Source organism: Tachypleus tridentatus, chromosome 1 (genome assembly GCF_004210375.1).
Source record: "Tachypleus tridentatus isolate NWPU-2018 chromosome 1, ASM421037v1, whole genome shotgun sequence".
NCBI lineage: Eukaryota > Metazoa > Arthropoda > Merostomata > Xiphosura > Limulidae > Tachypleus > Tachypleus tridentatus.
In genome coordinates, this window is record NC_134825.1 from 92,030,698 (window position 1) to 92,043,683 (window position 12,986).

The window sequence follows — 12,986 nt, forward strand, 5'->3', positions numbered from 1 at the left end:
TGGTGTATGTATAAATGCTTTCTTTGGAACTGGAAAAGTGAATGGTATTTTAGTATCATGTTAAATTAAGGTCGAGTTTATTATAAATATGCATATTTATCTTGTTATATAATATTTCTATAAAAATAATATAAATATAATCCTGACTTGACTTCTAGCACTTTTCTTGTGTCAAGTGCACAACTGCATGTAAAATTTCGAAATGTAAGTACAAATAATAACTCTAACTCTATTTTGACAGTTTTTTTTAACAACAAATAATTACAAACTGATATTTTGTCAGTTTAAAACATTTATTTAGTGGGCAATTTTTATTTTTTTTTGTTTTTTTTACATTTTCATTTATGCCTATCTACTTAAGTCTTGCCTATAAACAACAGATATTGAGTTTTTTAGAATTTGTTTGTTCATTCCAAAATGTAGGTTTAAATTACTAAGACACTATCACCACTTAAGAAGATAATTATCCATATTTTGTTTCTAACATCATCTTATTTCCCTTTCACAAATTTAACAATACAATTTTTCATATCTACTCTTTTATTATCTCACAACATTGTGATCTGAACAACTATTAATGAAGCTCAACTTTGGAAATAGCTATAGGCTAAATTTAAACACTATTTAGTACAGCAGATTATAAACTATTTATGTCAATGTAGAGGGAGTGTCAAAAGTAATTAGAGTTTCCGATACAGTACTTCTCCCTTCTCACAAGATTAGCTCTTCCCATTTTATGCTGGCCTCTGTATACAATTTTTATTTAGTGCATTGCACAAGCCATCTTTACCCACTATTGGAATCAAAGATTCCAACATGTCTCTCTCACAAATCATCATGTATCATCTTTTCTCTAGTAGGAGAGTACTACTATCACCTTATGCATGTGACTCTCTCTATATATACTGTTACTAAACCTTCACTTCTTGTTCCTTAATTCCTTTCATAACTGACATAATCCTGGAATTTTTCAACATTAGAGTAGCTTCAGTCCAACAACAATCTACTCTATTTCATCTGATGGCTTTGTTTGTAGTTGTCAGAGCCGATTGTAGCACACCCGATTCTTGTCTCACAACCTTTCTTTTTCCAGTTTTGTTGGTTCTTCATTCCTGAGGTGCCACCGTTTGCTATTTTTCATGACAGCACAGGGTATGGCAATAACAGTTCTGATGACTACCCGATGGGAGATTGTCTGGTGATCTTCATTTAACAGTGGAGCTCTTTTATCTCCGTTTGGGTTCACTGAGTTTTATCAGAGATTCATCATATATTTTCTTATTCTTCCTCCCTTGTCTCATGTGCCTATTTCCTTTCCTCCTCCTCAAGGTCACTTGGTACTTTACCAAGGCATTGCAAGAGCACCTCACATAACAGGCACTCGAACCTACTTCATGTTTGTAGTTCCTGAATAGACGGGACTGGAGACTGTTCATCACCTTGTCCTATTTAATTTAATATGTTTACACCTCATATTTTACCATGGGATTTTACCTTACTTTTCAGTGTGCTTTTTCTCAGGGTCTTCAGATGACAAAGATTGACATCTTCAATGCTTATCTGCATATTTCTATATAAGAGCATTTACGTCCATATCTTCAGTCTTCAGTTTGTCCACCATGGGGTGGTGTACTATTTTCTTGCCCCACACCTCAGTCTGGCTTTGATGTCATTCATTTTGTGTTGGGTGGTGGTAATCTTCATGCCCTGAGGTTGTGCTTTTGATTTTATTTGGACATCTGGTTTCTTCTCACTCATTCCAAAGGAATGTTAGCTCCTTCCTAAAACTGCTCATGTGGGCTGGTTGATCAAATTGGAGAAGTTCTTTCTCCATTTCACCCAGTACCTTGTTCATCTAGGTGTTTTCTTTTACATCCATCTTAGTCAGGCCCAATCTTCTTCTCTCTGGCTCTCTAGAACACCATGTCTGCTCCTTCAGTTTCTGCTTATGAGGTTCTATTGCTTTTGGGGATATGGTCTTCTAGGACTCCTCTCATAACCCTCAGCCAGGTTCTTGAATGATCCCTTCACTGAGCCCTCCACGACCAATAGAACCTTGATCTTGCTTGGGATTCTTTGGATTCTCCTATAACCCTTACTTTCTAGATTGTGGATGAGCTTCAATAGTAATTTGACAAGGCTCATACATCAATAGGTGTCCTGCTTCCTCCTTTGTGGTCAGGTTCATATCTGTTCATAGATGCATCTCTTCAGGACTGGGGAGTGTAGATCAATCACTAAGAGGCTTCATGTCATTGGTCTGTGGAGGAGCACTCTCATCATATCACTGGATGGTCAATAACCTTAAGATATTTGCTTCATTAATAAGCCAATCTTGGTTTGTACCACCCATGGACAGCATTGGTAATGCAGAAAGGGATAGCTGTCCATCCCTGCCATGCTCATATTGAATAAATCTGTATGGTCTGCTTTTCAAGATAGGGTTTCGTGATCACCCTTTGTACTGTCTTTGGTATAGCCATCCTACAGACTTTCCAACACCCTTTTCTCCCCTTTATTTTAATGGGAGTCCTTACCATTTAACAGTTCCAAGCTGGTGGAGTGTAGCTGATGACCATGCAGGCATTCTGATGGATGGGTTCTATATACCTGGCTATAACCATTCAGTTCAGAGTAAAGCAGTAGTGTTCTGTCAGTATAGAAGGCATGCCATTCTCTCCATTGAATGACACCATGGAGTGAGTTGCCTGAATGCAGTTTATCCCTTTGATTTGGTGTCCTTATCACACCCTCATGCCAGTACCATGCAGGCTGGTTATTGATATGGAGTTAACAGTCAACTTAAATTCTCATATAGATTTGGGGTTGCCAATCTTCCTCCCTTGATTCTTCATTCTGTGTAATGGGTCACGGATGGTACATGTTGGATGTTTTTGTTTCTGGTCTGGGCACCCTCTTGTTCTCTCTTGTGCAGGGATTTTATTGACCTTAAAAGTGTTATAGTTGCAGGAGTTAATTGCATGCAATGGACTTCTCTTGGATACCAGCGGATGCATTCCTGGATCTACGACCCAGTGACAATCCTGTGTCATGCTTTGAAGTTGGTGTTTTCCTTCTATCCATGACTTCAGGGTCTGAGATGAAGTCAGTATGATAGTCATCCTACCCTTGCACAGGTGTCAGTATCCAGCATGGAGGTTTTGGATGTAATTGATTTACTGAATACAATCTTCTGTGCCTTAGCAATTCTACACTAATGGACATAACCTCTATTACTAAGTTTACTATTTTGGGACTGCGTTTCCATAGTTATCCAGTTAGAATCACTTTCCTGTCTTATCCTCTCCCACTTGGATGTACTCACTTTTCTGCCATGTTTGTTTGTAGCTGATCATGACAAGTAAATACCCATTTCAAAAGTGGTGTAATGCCTTTCTTTTAATTATCTGATGTGTTTTTCTTCTGCTACAAAAGTAGATTTTTCAGACATTTATTTTCGGGAAACATTGGTTCCTCCATCTTTTCAATGTGGGATTCTAACAAATGTGTATTCCCCACCACCACCACCACCACAATATTCTGGTGCTTGTGTTTTCTATCAAACTTCACAGTAAAAGTTCAGTAGTGGTTTATAGAGGGAGTTGCATGTGTTACATTAGTGGAGAAGTGATGCATGATGATTTATGTGTATGATAGGCATGTTGGAATCTTTGATTCCAATGAGGGAAGTGCAGAAGGACTGTGGTATGCACTATAAAAATAAGTTAGCACACAGAAGGCAGTACAATGTGAAAAGCTAATCTTGTGAGTGGAGGGAATTGCTTATTGCAAATACGTTTTCTGTACAGGAAAATAACTTCATGGGATAGTGATGGGAAACAAAATTACTCTTTCAAGGAAGAGCAACCACAAATCTTGCAATTTTTTTACAGAAAATTTAATGTTCTTTTGATTCTAGAAAATGTTTTCATGTTGCATTGTTTTTAAATAGTTGGAAAGATACCAGAATTTCCCTTTGTAACAAGTTATTGGGTAAGCGTATTTACGTATGTCGAGCAGAGTTGAAAACAGCAATGTATTCCAGTCACTCAAGTTCTTATTTATTGAAAAGAAACTATATTTATTAGATATAAATTGATCTTTACCTGATTCCATTATGAAAGGTCACATGCTAGTTATTATTTATAACTGTAAGTGGTTATTATTGCAACTAGCAAAATAAAGAATAAAAAAATGTGATAATGAGAATCAAATTGAAATTCACGGTATATATAAAGTGGAACTATCTGACAAACAATAAAAAATTGAAATTCAATTTTAAAAAATAAAGTAATTTATTTTTGAAAAAAAATTGTGAATTTCACAACATAAAACAATTGATACAAAAAATTAAATGAAGTTATATGAACTTTTCAAAACCAAAATTAGATATTATTTATTAAGTTTAAGTTTTATGCAATTTTATGAAGTATTTTCATTGTGTGAAGTACACCCACTTCTGTCTAGAAAGTATTAATGTGTATTCTTTAAAAATAAACTACACAATTAATATACTTTGAACTGGGAACTAATTTCATATTATAAGAACAAGATCCCTTTTCGCTCTGGAAATTACTTCAGCCATCATCAGTCACACCCAGTCTGACTTAAGAGACATTTTATATACCCTCAAGTGTACACAAACATCAGCATCCAAGACCAAGTTTAAGTACATTAAAAGCTTTAAAGTATATCATTGGAACTCCATCAAGTTCCAGTATTTTCAGTTTTTTTTTTTTTCTGTGGAAAAGCCATTGATGTTGCTTGAAGATTGTAAAGTTTTGGACTGTAAGTCTTTATCATTTTGATATCCATGTTTATTATTTTATTTCTGATGTAGGTAAATGTGTCCAACTTCATTGCACTGGTATTTTGTTGGGCTAGAATGTTCTTCATGAATATAATCATCATCTTATGGATGGGTTCATAATGTTAGAAAAACAAAAACATGTAGGTTTAAGAAGTCTTGATAGAAATGAAATAGAAACTTTATAGCCCAAGCACTTTTCAAAGGTGGAGTTCTCTTATTCAGGGCCATTTTCTAGTCTTTAACTTGAAATAAGACAGTTAAGTAACAGAATATATTTTTACATATGCTACTCATTAATATGTAATGAAGTAAGATAATGAGATACTAAGCATGTAACTTGAAGCCCCAAGTACTCTACTCTAGTTTTTTTTCCACTTTCATCAAAAAGATAAAAAGCTTACTGTATGAAATATGTCTTTTTGCTCTATATCATGTAACAACTTCATTCTGTAACTGTTAATTATAATGGGCTATAAAGTAATCCTTTGGTTATAAAGACTAGCTATGGCAGAATTACATTGTTGAATAGTTGGGATTTTGCAGTGAATCAAGAATAATTGGGTTGAACATATTACATATAACTTGTGTAACCCATTCTTATAAATTGTGATTAACTCTGTATATTTTATATTAATATGCACATTTATGCCCTGAAAAATAACATTTTAAATAAATTAGAATGAATCGATGAAATCAACACCTGTTAATAAAACAAATATGTGTTTGAGTTGATTTTTCTACTGATCATATAGCTTCCATAAATATTTTCATTTTAATATTTGTGTGGTTTTGTTACTTTACAAAAAATACCTCAATGAAATATTTTCAAACAAGTTTTAGCTTATCATTGTTGTTGATTTCAGTTACCAATTTTTTTGTCTTCCTACATTTTTGTAAAACTTGTAAAAGTTTTTACTTTATAAAACTGTAAATTTTCTTTGTTTTGATTTGAGAAACAGTGAATACAATTTCACCATTGTAATGAAAAATAACTTCTAATCTTACAAAAATTGTAAGCAACTCAGCTATTTTAAATTGTTAATCAGAAGGTTTTATTCAATAAATAAATGTATGTATGTAATAAGTTTTAATTAAACATGCTTTACATTCATTTATTTATATTTTTCTATATTTCTGTTTTTATGATATTTTCCCATCCAAACAGTTACATAGAATATTAAAACTTAATGTCACCAAGAACTAACAAACTGCAGTCTTCTCAGTAACATGAAACTTGATACAGTAAAGTGCAAAAAGACCTGAATAAGCTTACTTCATCTTGTTTCATGAAATATGTTTCTTTCTCTATCATTCTGCAACATCATAATTCAGTTGAAGTGTAAAATGGTAAAGCAACTCTTTTACAAATAAATTAATAGCAAATAATTAAAACTGTAGTTGTGGTAAAAGCTGTTCATAAACATATTTTCATATCACTACTCTTAAGCTTTTGTTTTGTTCTGATCTCTAAACAAGTCTTTGCTAAATTAGTTTACAAAGATGGGAAAAAGAGAGAGAGAGAAAGAGAGATTTAATTTTGTGTTTAGATCAGCAGCCTATGTCTTCTCAAAGATGAGATATAGGTCATTACACCACACCTTGATTACTAAGGTTGCAAAACAATAATTAGCTAAAATTGATTAAATTACACTTGTATTGGATGTACAAGGTTCAAATTAGTACTATTTTGTTAAAAATTATTTATACTTTCCTCATATAGGGTGAGTTACATGTTATGCTATTATCAAAACATTTCTTGAAATTCACAGACATTAATCCTCTCCTTTGGAAAATACTAAAATCAGCCAAAAATCAGAATTTGTGGTGATGAAACATTTTTATGTATAAAATTAAGTAATTCTTGTATTGCATAAATTTCAACTGTTAAATATTTTGGAAAAAAGAACCTGAAAGAATGCCTGCAGTTTATTTTCTGTTATTTTTTTCAATTTAATAATACAGTTTTTCCACTTTGGACAAGATGTAACCATCAAGACACTATAGGGCTTAAAATTCTATTTTTGTTTTCCTTTTATTAGCAAAACTTGTATACATGTGTTGTTTTATAATTTTACATTTAAAAATTAAGAAACTTCTGATGTATCTCTCATGTAACTTGATTTATTATTTTACTAGCACATCAATGTTTTATTCTGTGTACAATGTGTTGAAAAAAAAATTCATATAAAATTAAAATGTGTAAAGTACGGATGAAGGTGTTTTATAATCTTGTAAAATTCACCATCTTACAACTCAATACTCAAAACAGTTTTTCAACTTCTTCAGGATGTGAAAAACAAAACTGTTTCTCTGTGGTCCTTCATTAATAGCAACATTGAAGATTTTACAAACCCTTTATACACAACATATAGACAGCAACATGTTCTATTTCCAGTAGCAAGCATGAGGCGGCTCCAATTGTGGAAGAGTTACTATTGTCGCTGGAACCCTCGCATGAGAACACAGGTATCATGTTTCACTGCTGATTTTCATTTAAAAACTGTAGATCAATACTGTTTCGTAGAAACTTAAGAAAAGTGAAATTACTTTGTGGAGAAAAAAGTAGTTTATTTATTCATTAGCATATCAAGTTTGCAAAGAAATATAAGATTTATCATTTAGATATATTTTTGAATGGTTCTGATAATTTGATAATCTGATATTTTTTATTTCTAAAATCTGGTATGGAAAATTATTGTTCATCAACATAAATATTTATAAATATTTATTTTAATCAAATATATTTTCAATTTGTTTAAAGATTGAGAGTTTCGGTATTTTTATGTATAAGTACAATGTTAAAGTAATTATTTATTCATAAAAGGTTTTTAAAGCAAAAAGTTTGCAGATCACAATAAAACTTGTATGCCATTCTTATTGTATAGAAACAGTGCAAGTAACAATTTAAAAGGCATCTTTACTTCTGCACCAGAAGTAGGTATTTGATTAAAGTTTCATATAAGAAAAAAAAATTTTGTTACATGATTTTTGTTTAAATATACATTTCCAAGTGTTTTCTTATTGCCAATTTACCTCAGGAGCCTATCCTTATGAGAAGTCGAGAACTCTTAGCTCTCCGAGACCAACTGAGAAAGAGGTATGAAGATCTTAAGAAAGAGGTGGAAGCTAAAAACACAAGAAACATTGGTCCCACTCCAAGAGTTTCCTCCCCTATTCAAGTTTAAGTTGCAGATTTATGTGATTTAATGAGTCACATCATAGTAATAGTTATTGGATTTTAAATATACGTATATATGAGTAGATTATTGGTCATAGATATTCTGTAGGAAAATGAATTTTTCAAAGTGTTATATATAACATACAAGCATTCCTTATTTAATTTAAAGCCTGCTTAAAACTTGTAGAATGTTGGCTATAGTCTTAGAACTTAGTTTTACAGTTCAAACATAATCAAGTGATAATGTCATATTTGTTTTTATAAACATACTTTAATAAATGTGAACCTGCTTAAAATAAGCAGGTTCTACCAACATGACTCTCATGTTCAAAGATAAGCCTATAAAAGTGTTTTTAGTATATTAAATATTATGTGTAATACTAAACATCCATGAAAACTTTTTAGCATGTTTGAAGCAGTCAAAATTAAAATGTATTTCTTTGTTCAAGTTTCAGATTTATAAATTACTGTCTAATTTGGAAATACACTGATAATTTCTAAAGTAATTTTGTAAGTTTCTTTCCCCCTGTATTATTTTAGCATTACAAGGCCAAAAACTGTCAACAGTATCATGAAGTATCTTTACCAAGTATCATCCTCTTTTGAGCTAGAATCATAGTGGAAACATTATTGTCACTTTTGTACTGAATGCTTTAAAACCTTTTTATAATTCATGTTTTGGTTGATAAATTAGGTGATGTTGGAAAATATTTAGTATAAAAAAGTATATATTTTTTTCAATAACAATGTTTTTTAGCTATGAACTATTATGCAAAAGTTTAAAGACACAGCATACTATACCCAGTATAGCTTTTGATTAAAAATATATATCGTAATTAAAACAGTAAATAATTTCTCTTTTTTTTATTCCTTATATGCCCACTTATTATAATTTAATCCCATCTTTTGACTAAATTCATAAAATTGGTTTTATGTAAAACAGTTAGGATCAAAGTTTTCTCTGAGCTACAGCTACAGTATTTTACCGAAAACAAATATTTAAAACATTACTGGTTTATCTCACATTATTGAAATGCTTTTGGGCATGTTTTAATTTATGAAGTTTTTTTTAAAACGTAAAATTTAACATTTTTAATGTTTCTTAGCTTTAGGTTTTCCTCAAGGTCGAAACCACCATGTCTTCAATAACATATTTTCTTATAATATTTTATGTTTTAATGTAGTTATGTTTATCATTGAACATAATTTTGTCTAGTGTCACAACCTTAACCAAACTCATGTTAGATGCTTCATTATAAATTTTGAACAATAAAGTCTGACTCACTGCCATACATTTAAAAAGTCTGAAGTAAAATCATATGCTTGTTTAATATATTGGTTGTTGCATATTTTTTTCCAGTGTTAGAATAATACTTTTTTTCAATAATTGTTTTTCAGTGCTTTAATGTTGGACTATATCTCAGAACACATTCAAAGTTTTTGGCAAAACTTTAATACTTCGCTCAAAGAATTGTTGTTTTTCTCCAGGATGATTTAATTATATTTCATTATTCAGTATGTAAGACACTATAAATAAATTTCCCACAAATGGCTAACTTTAACTTGTACAAAGTTGGAGGTGCAAAGTTTTTTTGGAATGTAAGTTATCACACAAGTTTCACCATGTATATATATATGTATATGTATCCCACTAGTTCAATATTCTATTTTGGTTTGTTAATCAACTTAGACACTGTATTTCACACATTTTAATATATTATTTTGCAAATAGTCTTCTCTGTATGGATCATACACACATTTTGTGTTATGGCTCAACTTGTGTTATAGCATAACTTCAGAATGTTAATAAACACCCCTCATGAAAGCAGAAAATTAATTTGTGAAATTTTATTTCCTTAAAATAATTGTTTGTTACATGAAATTTAATTTCCAATATTAAACTATTTGTTGATTGTTATATTCGTCTTTACACACTAGATGATTACATTTTAATTATAATAAAATATCCAGAACTCTGCATATACATACTGTGTACTTATCAAAATTGGATCAGTTTTCTTTAAAAACACCTTTGATTTTAGTTATTATGATGTACATTATAATTTATCTGAGTCTCCAATTTATTATATTATGTATCATGATTTCAGATAGCTGGAAATTTTAATTTAGAATTTATATGAATTTCAATATATATCAACAAGATTGATGCACAATTTTCTTTCTTAACACAAATGTATTTTAATATACAAACACAACAATGCAATTTATAATAATGATTATTACACATATTGGTTTTGTATACAGGAGTCTTATGAACGATACTGGTCTTATCTGTGATCTAGAACTGAATATTTTATTGGTAGTCCAGGGCCACGATAAGCAAATTAATTCTGCATTAGTATTATTACCTTGCTTAAGCTAGCTAGCTGTCTTTTCTTGGCTGGCCTCACACTGCTTACAAGCTGAATTTTTGTTGATGAGGATATTTAATGTAGGCTTAGAAATACTAACATCCAAAGCTAATTTTTTTTTAAGTTGAACAGTTTTGTAATGTTTGAAATCTATAAAAATTCCTGTTCAATTTCTGCAGTTTTCTGAGGAACAAGCATTAATCACAGTTAGAGCTTCCAAGGCTTTTGTTATACTGACTGTACTGACCAAACAATACTCTACCTTTGTCTCTTGGTGCATCAATTTATAAACTTTTAGGTAAGGTTCTAGGAAATTCAAATGACAATAATGCTGGAAATTACTAGCATTTGACATATATTGTACATTGTTGATTCTTATGCTCAAGAATCTTCTGCAAATTCAGAGAATAGGCAGGACTTGTGCAATACATATTTAACAATATATATTGCATGCATTAAACTGAAACAAACATAGATATTAAAATAAATGTATAACAGTAAATCCACTACAGTTTTTATTCTATTAAAGTAGAATTTTATTTCTTCAAGTGTTTTCTTTAGTTCCTGGCTTTAAAGAATATATATACTTATTAGATGTGAAATATTGTTTAATTTTTGAAAAGGTGGCTAGGCATGAGCTAGTGGTTATTATGGTGAACTAGATTCAAGGGTCCATGGTGTGAATACTATTGCTGCAAAACACGAGAATATTTGTGTTTGTGATTTTTCTTTATAGCTCTGGGAGTGTTATAAGAGTAATAATCAAATCCCACTGTGCAATCTGGAAAGCCCAGTGAGTGTATTTGTTTGTTGTCCCTATACATACAGTTTCATAATTAGATACTCTTATTGCAGATATACCTTCTGTACTTGTTTGTGAATACCTAAAAAGCAGACAGAAAATGTATTTTTTGTGTATTTAGAAATACATTTACTAATGAAAAATGTAGTTTTAAAGATAAAATTTGTAAAGACAGCTTCAAGCTATTATAGATAGTAATAAACTTAAATATACAAGCATTTTTAAACTGTATAAAGATGTCTTAAAGATGTTTTTAGTTTCAATTTTGAAAAAAAAAGTAACTGGAACACAACACATGTAGTGTATTACTAGTGTAGAAATACACACTCAAATTATTATACTATGTCCAAATTTGTTAACGTGATAGCTTTCTAAGCCTACTAAAGGAGTCAAGACAACATATTTGGTATATCTGTAAAAGTATCTGACATTGTTCATGATCAAGCAAGCATTAATAATTATGAAGAAAGACATGATATAAATTAAAAGTGTAGGCTGGTACCTTATAAATAACATTTTCCCTCTTTTATCGATGTTATTCAGGTGCAGTTGCACAAGTTAAAATTATTAAAACAACAAACTGGAAGCAATTAGTGCCATTTGTTTAAATTAATCTCTGCTTTTATTATACAGTCAATGAGAACTTTGCAGGCAATACTGTCAAGTGCACAAGTTTTTCTTTTACTGCAATGTAGGGCCATAAATACTTTGTAAACAAAATAGTTAAATGATTACAATATTCATCACAGTCCAATCAGACTTGTTTAGAGAGAAATAAATGATTTTTTTTCTTTTGCAATTAAATAATGATTCAAATCACTTTTTTTTTCTCAATTCTACTTGTCTTAAGATTAATTTGCATGATCCCAGTAGAGAATTTTTGTGAAACCTTCTCTCCACTTTATTGCTTAAATGATATTATTTTGTAAATGTGATGAGTGAATTTCCTTATCAGCATCAGGACGTTATTGTAATGTGCCAAATTAACATAATAATTACTTGGGTTGCATTTCAGAATATTGTATAATATACATTGAAAATATTAAGTTTTAGAGATATTTAAAAACAGTGAAGAACACACTTGCTTAGTCTTCAATATACCATAACATTTAAATTTTTTTTTTCGTATTTACACTCAAATTCAAATAAATAGATCAATTTTATGTGGGCCAGAAATTACCTGGTATTAACTGGAAAGGCTACAAAACTGAAGTCTATGGTTAATGTCCTCTTTTACAAAAAAAAAAAAAAAAAGCCCTTTGTGTTTCGGAGCTTTGGGTACATTACAGTGATAGTTACAACTCACTTTCTGTTTGCATAGCCAAGATTTGGCAGTGATGTTATTGTGATTGGCTTTCTTCCCTGTAGCCTGTCCGTTCAGAATTAGTTAGAATTTAATACAAATTATTCAGTTTAAGTTCAAGTTTTCAAAATAATCAATCATATCATTATTGCATTTTTTAAAAAGAAACTTGTATAATAACTAAGCTGTTACAACATAAAGTTGGCCTGTTTATGAGCAGTCAGAAATTGGACGCGCTGAATTTTTATGTAATTTATTATTCACATGTATGAAAAACTCCACATTTATGAAATATCTTATACAAACTGCTGAGAGTTACACCAGGTTTAAACTGTCAAGAAAGAAATTGTTAAAGGTAAAAGGGACTGAATCGCTTATTTCAAAACGTAAAATTTGAATGAAGGACTTTAATGCTTATATAAATTGTAAAAAGAGAGCCAAGGATATTATTGATTATATAAAAGATCCCCAGCGAAATTTTCTGAAGAAAGAAAAGAAGGTGATTCAGTGACCTATAACTT

General features: G+C 30.7%; 1 protein-coding gene across 1 annotated transcript in view; it reads left to right on the forward strand.

The window, feature by feature from the left end:
- mtm (phosphatidylinositol-3-phosphate phosphatase) overlaps positions 1 to 9,821 on the forward strand; it is a 61,800-nt gene extending 51,979 nt beyond the window's left edge. The window contains exons 13-14 of the mRNA XM_076511236.1: positions 7,097 to 7,276; positions 7,849 to 9,821. Coding sequence (XP_076367351.1) covers positions 7,097 to 7,276; positions 7,849 to 7,995 — 327 coding nt within the window. The 3' untranslated portion in view covers positions 7,996 to 9,821. The remainder of the gene's footprint in view (positions 1 to 7,096; positions 7,277 to 7,848) is intronic.
- Positions 9,822 to 12,986: the final 3,165 nt, after the last annotated feature.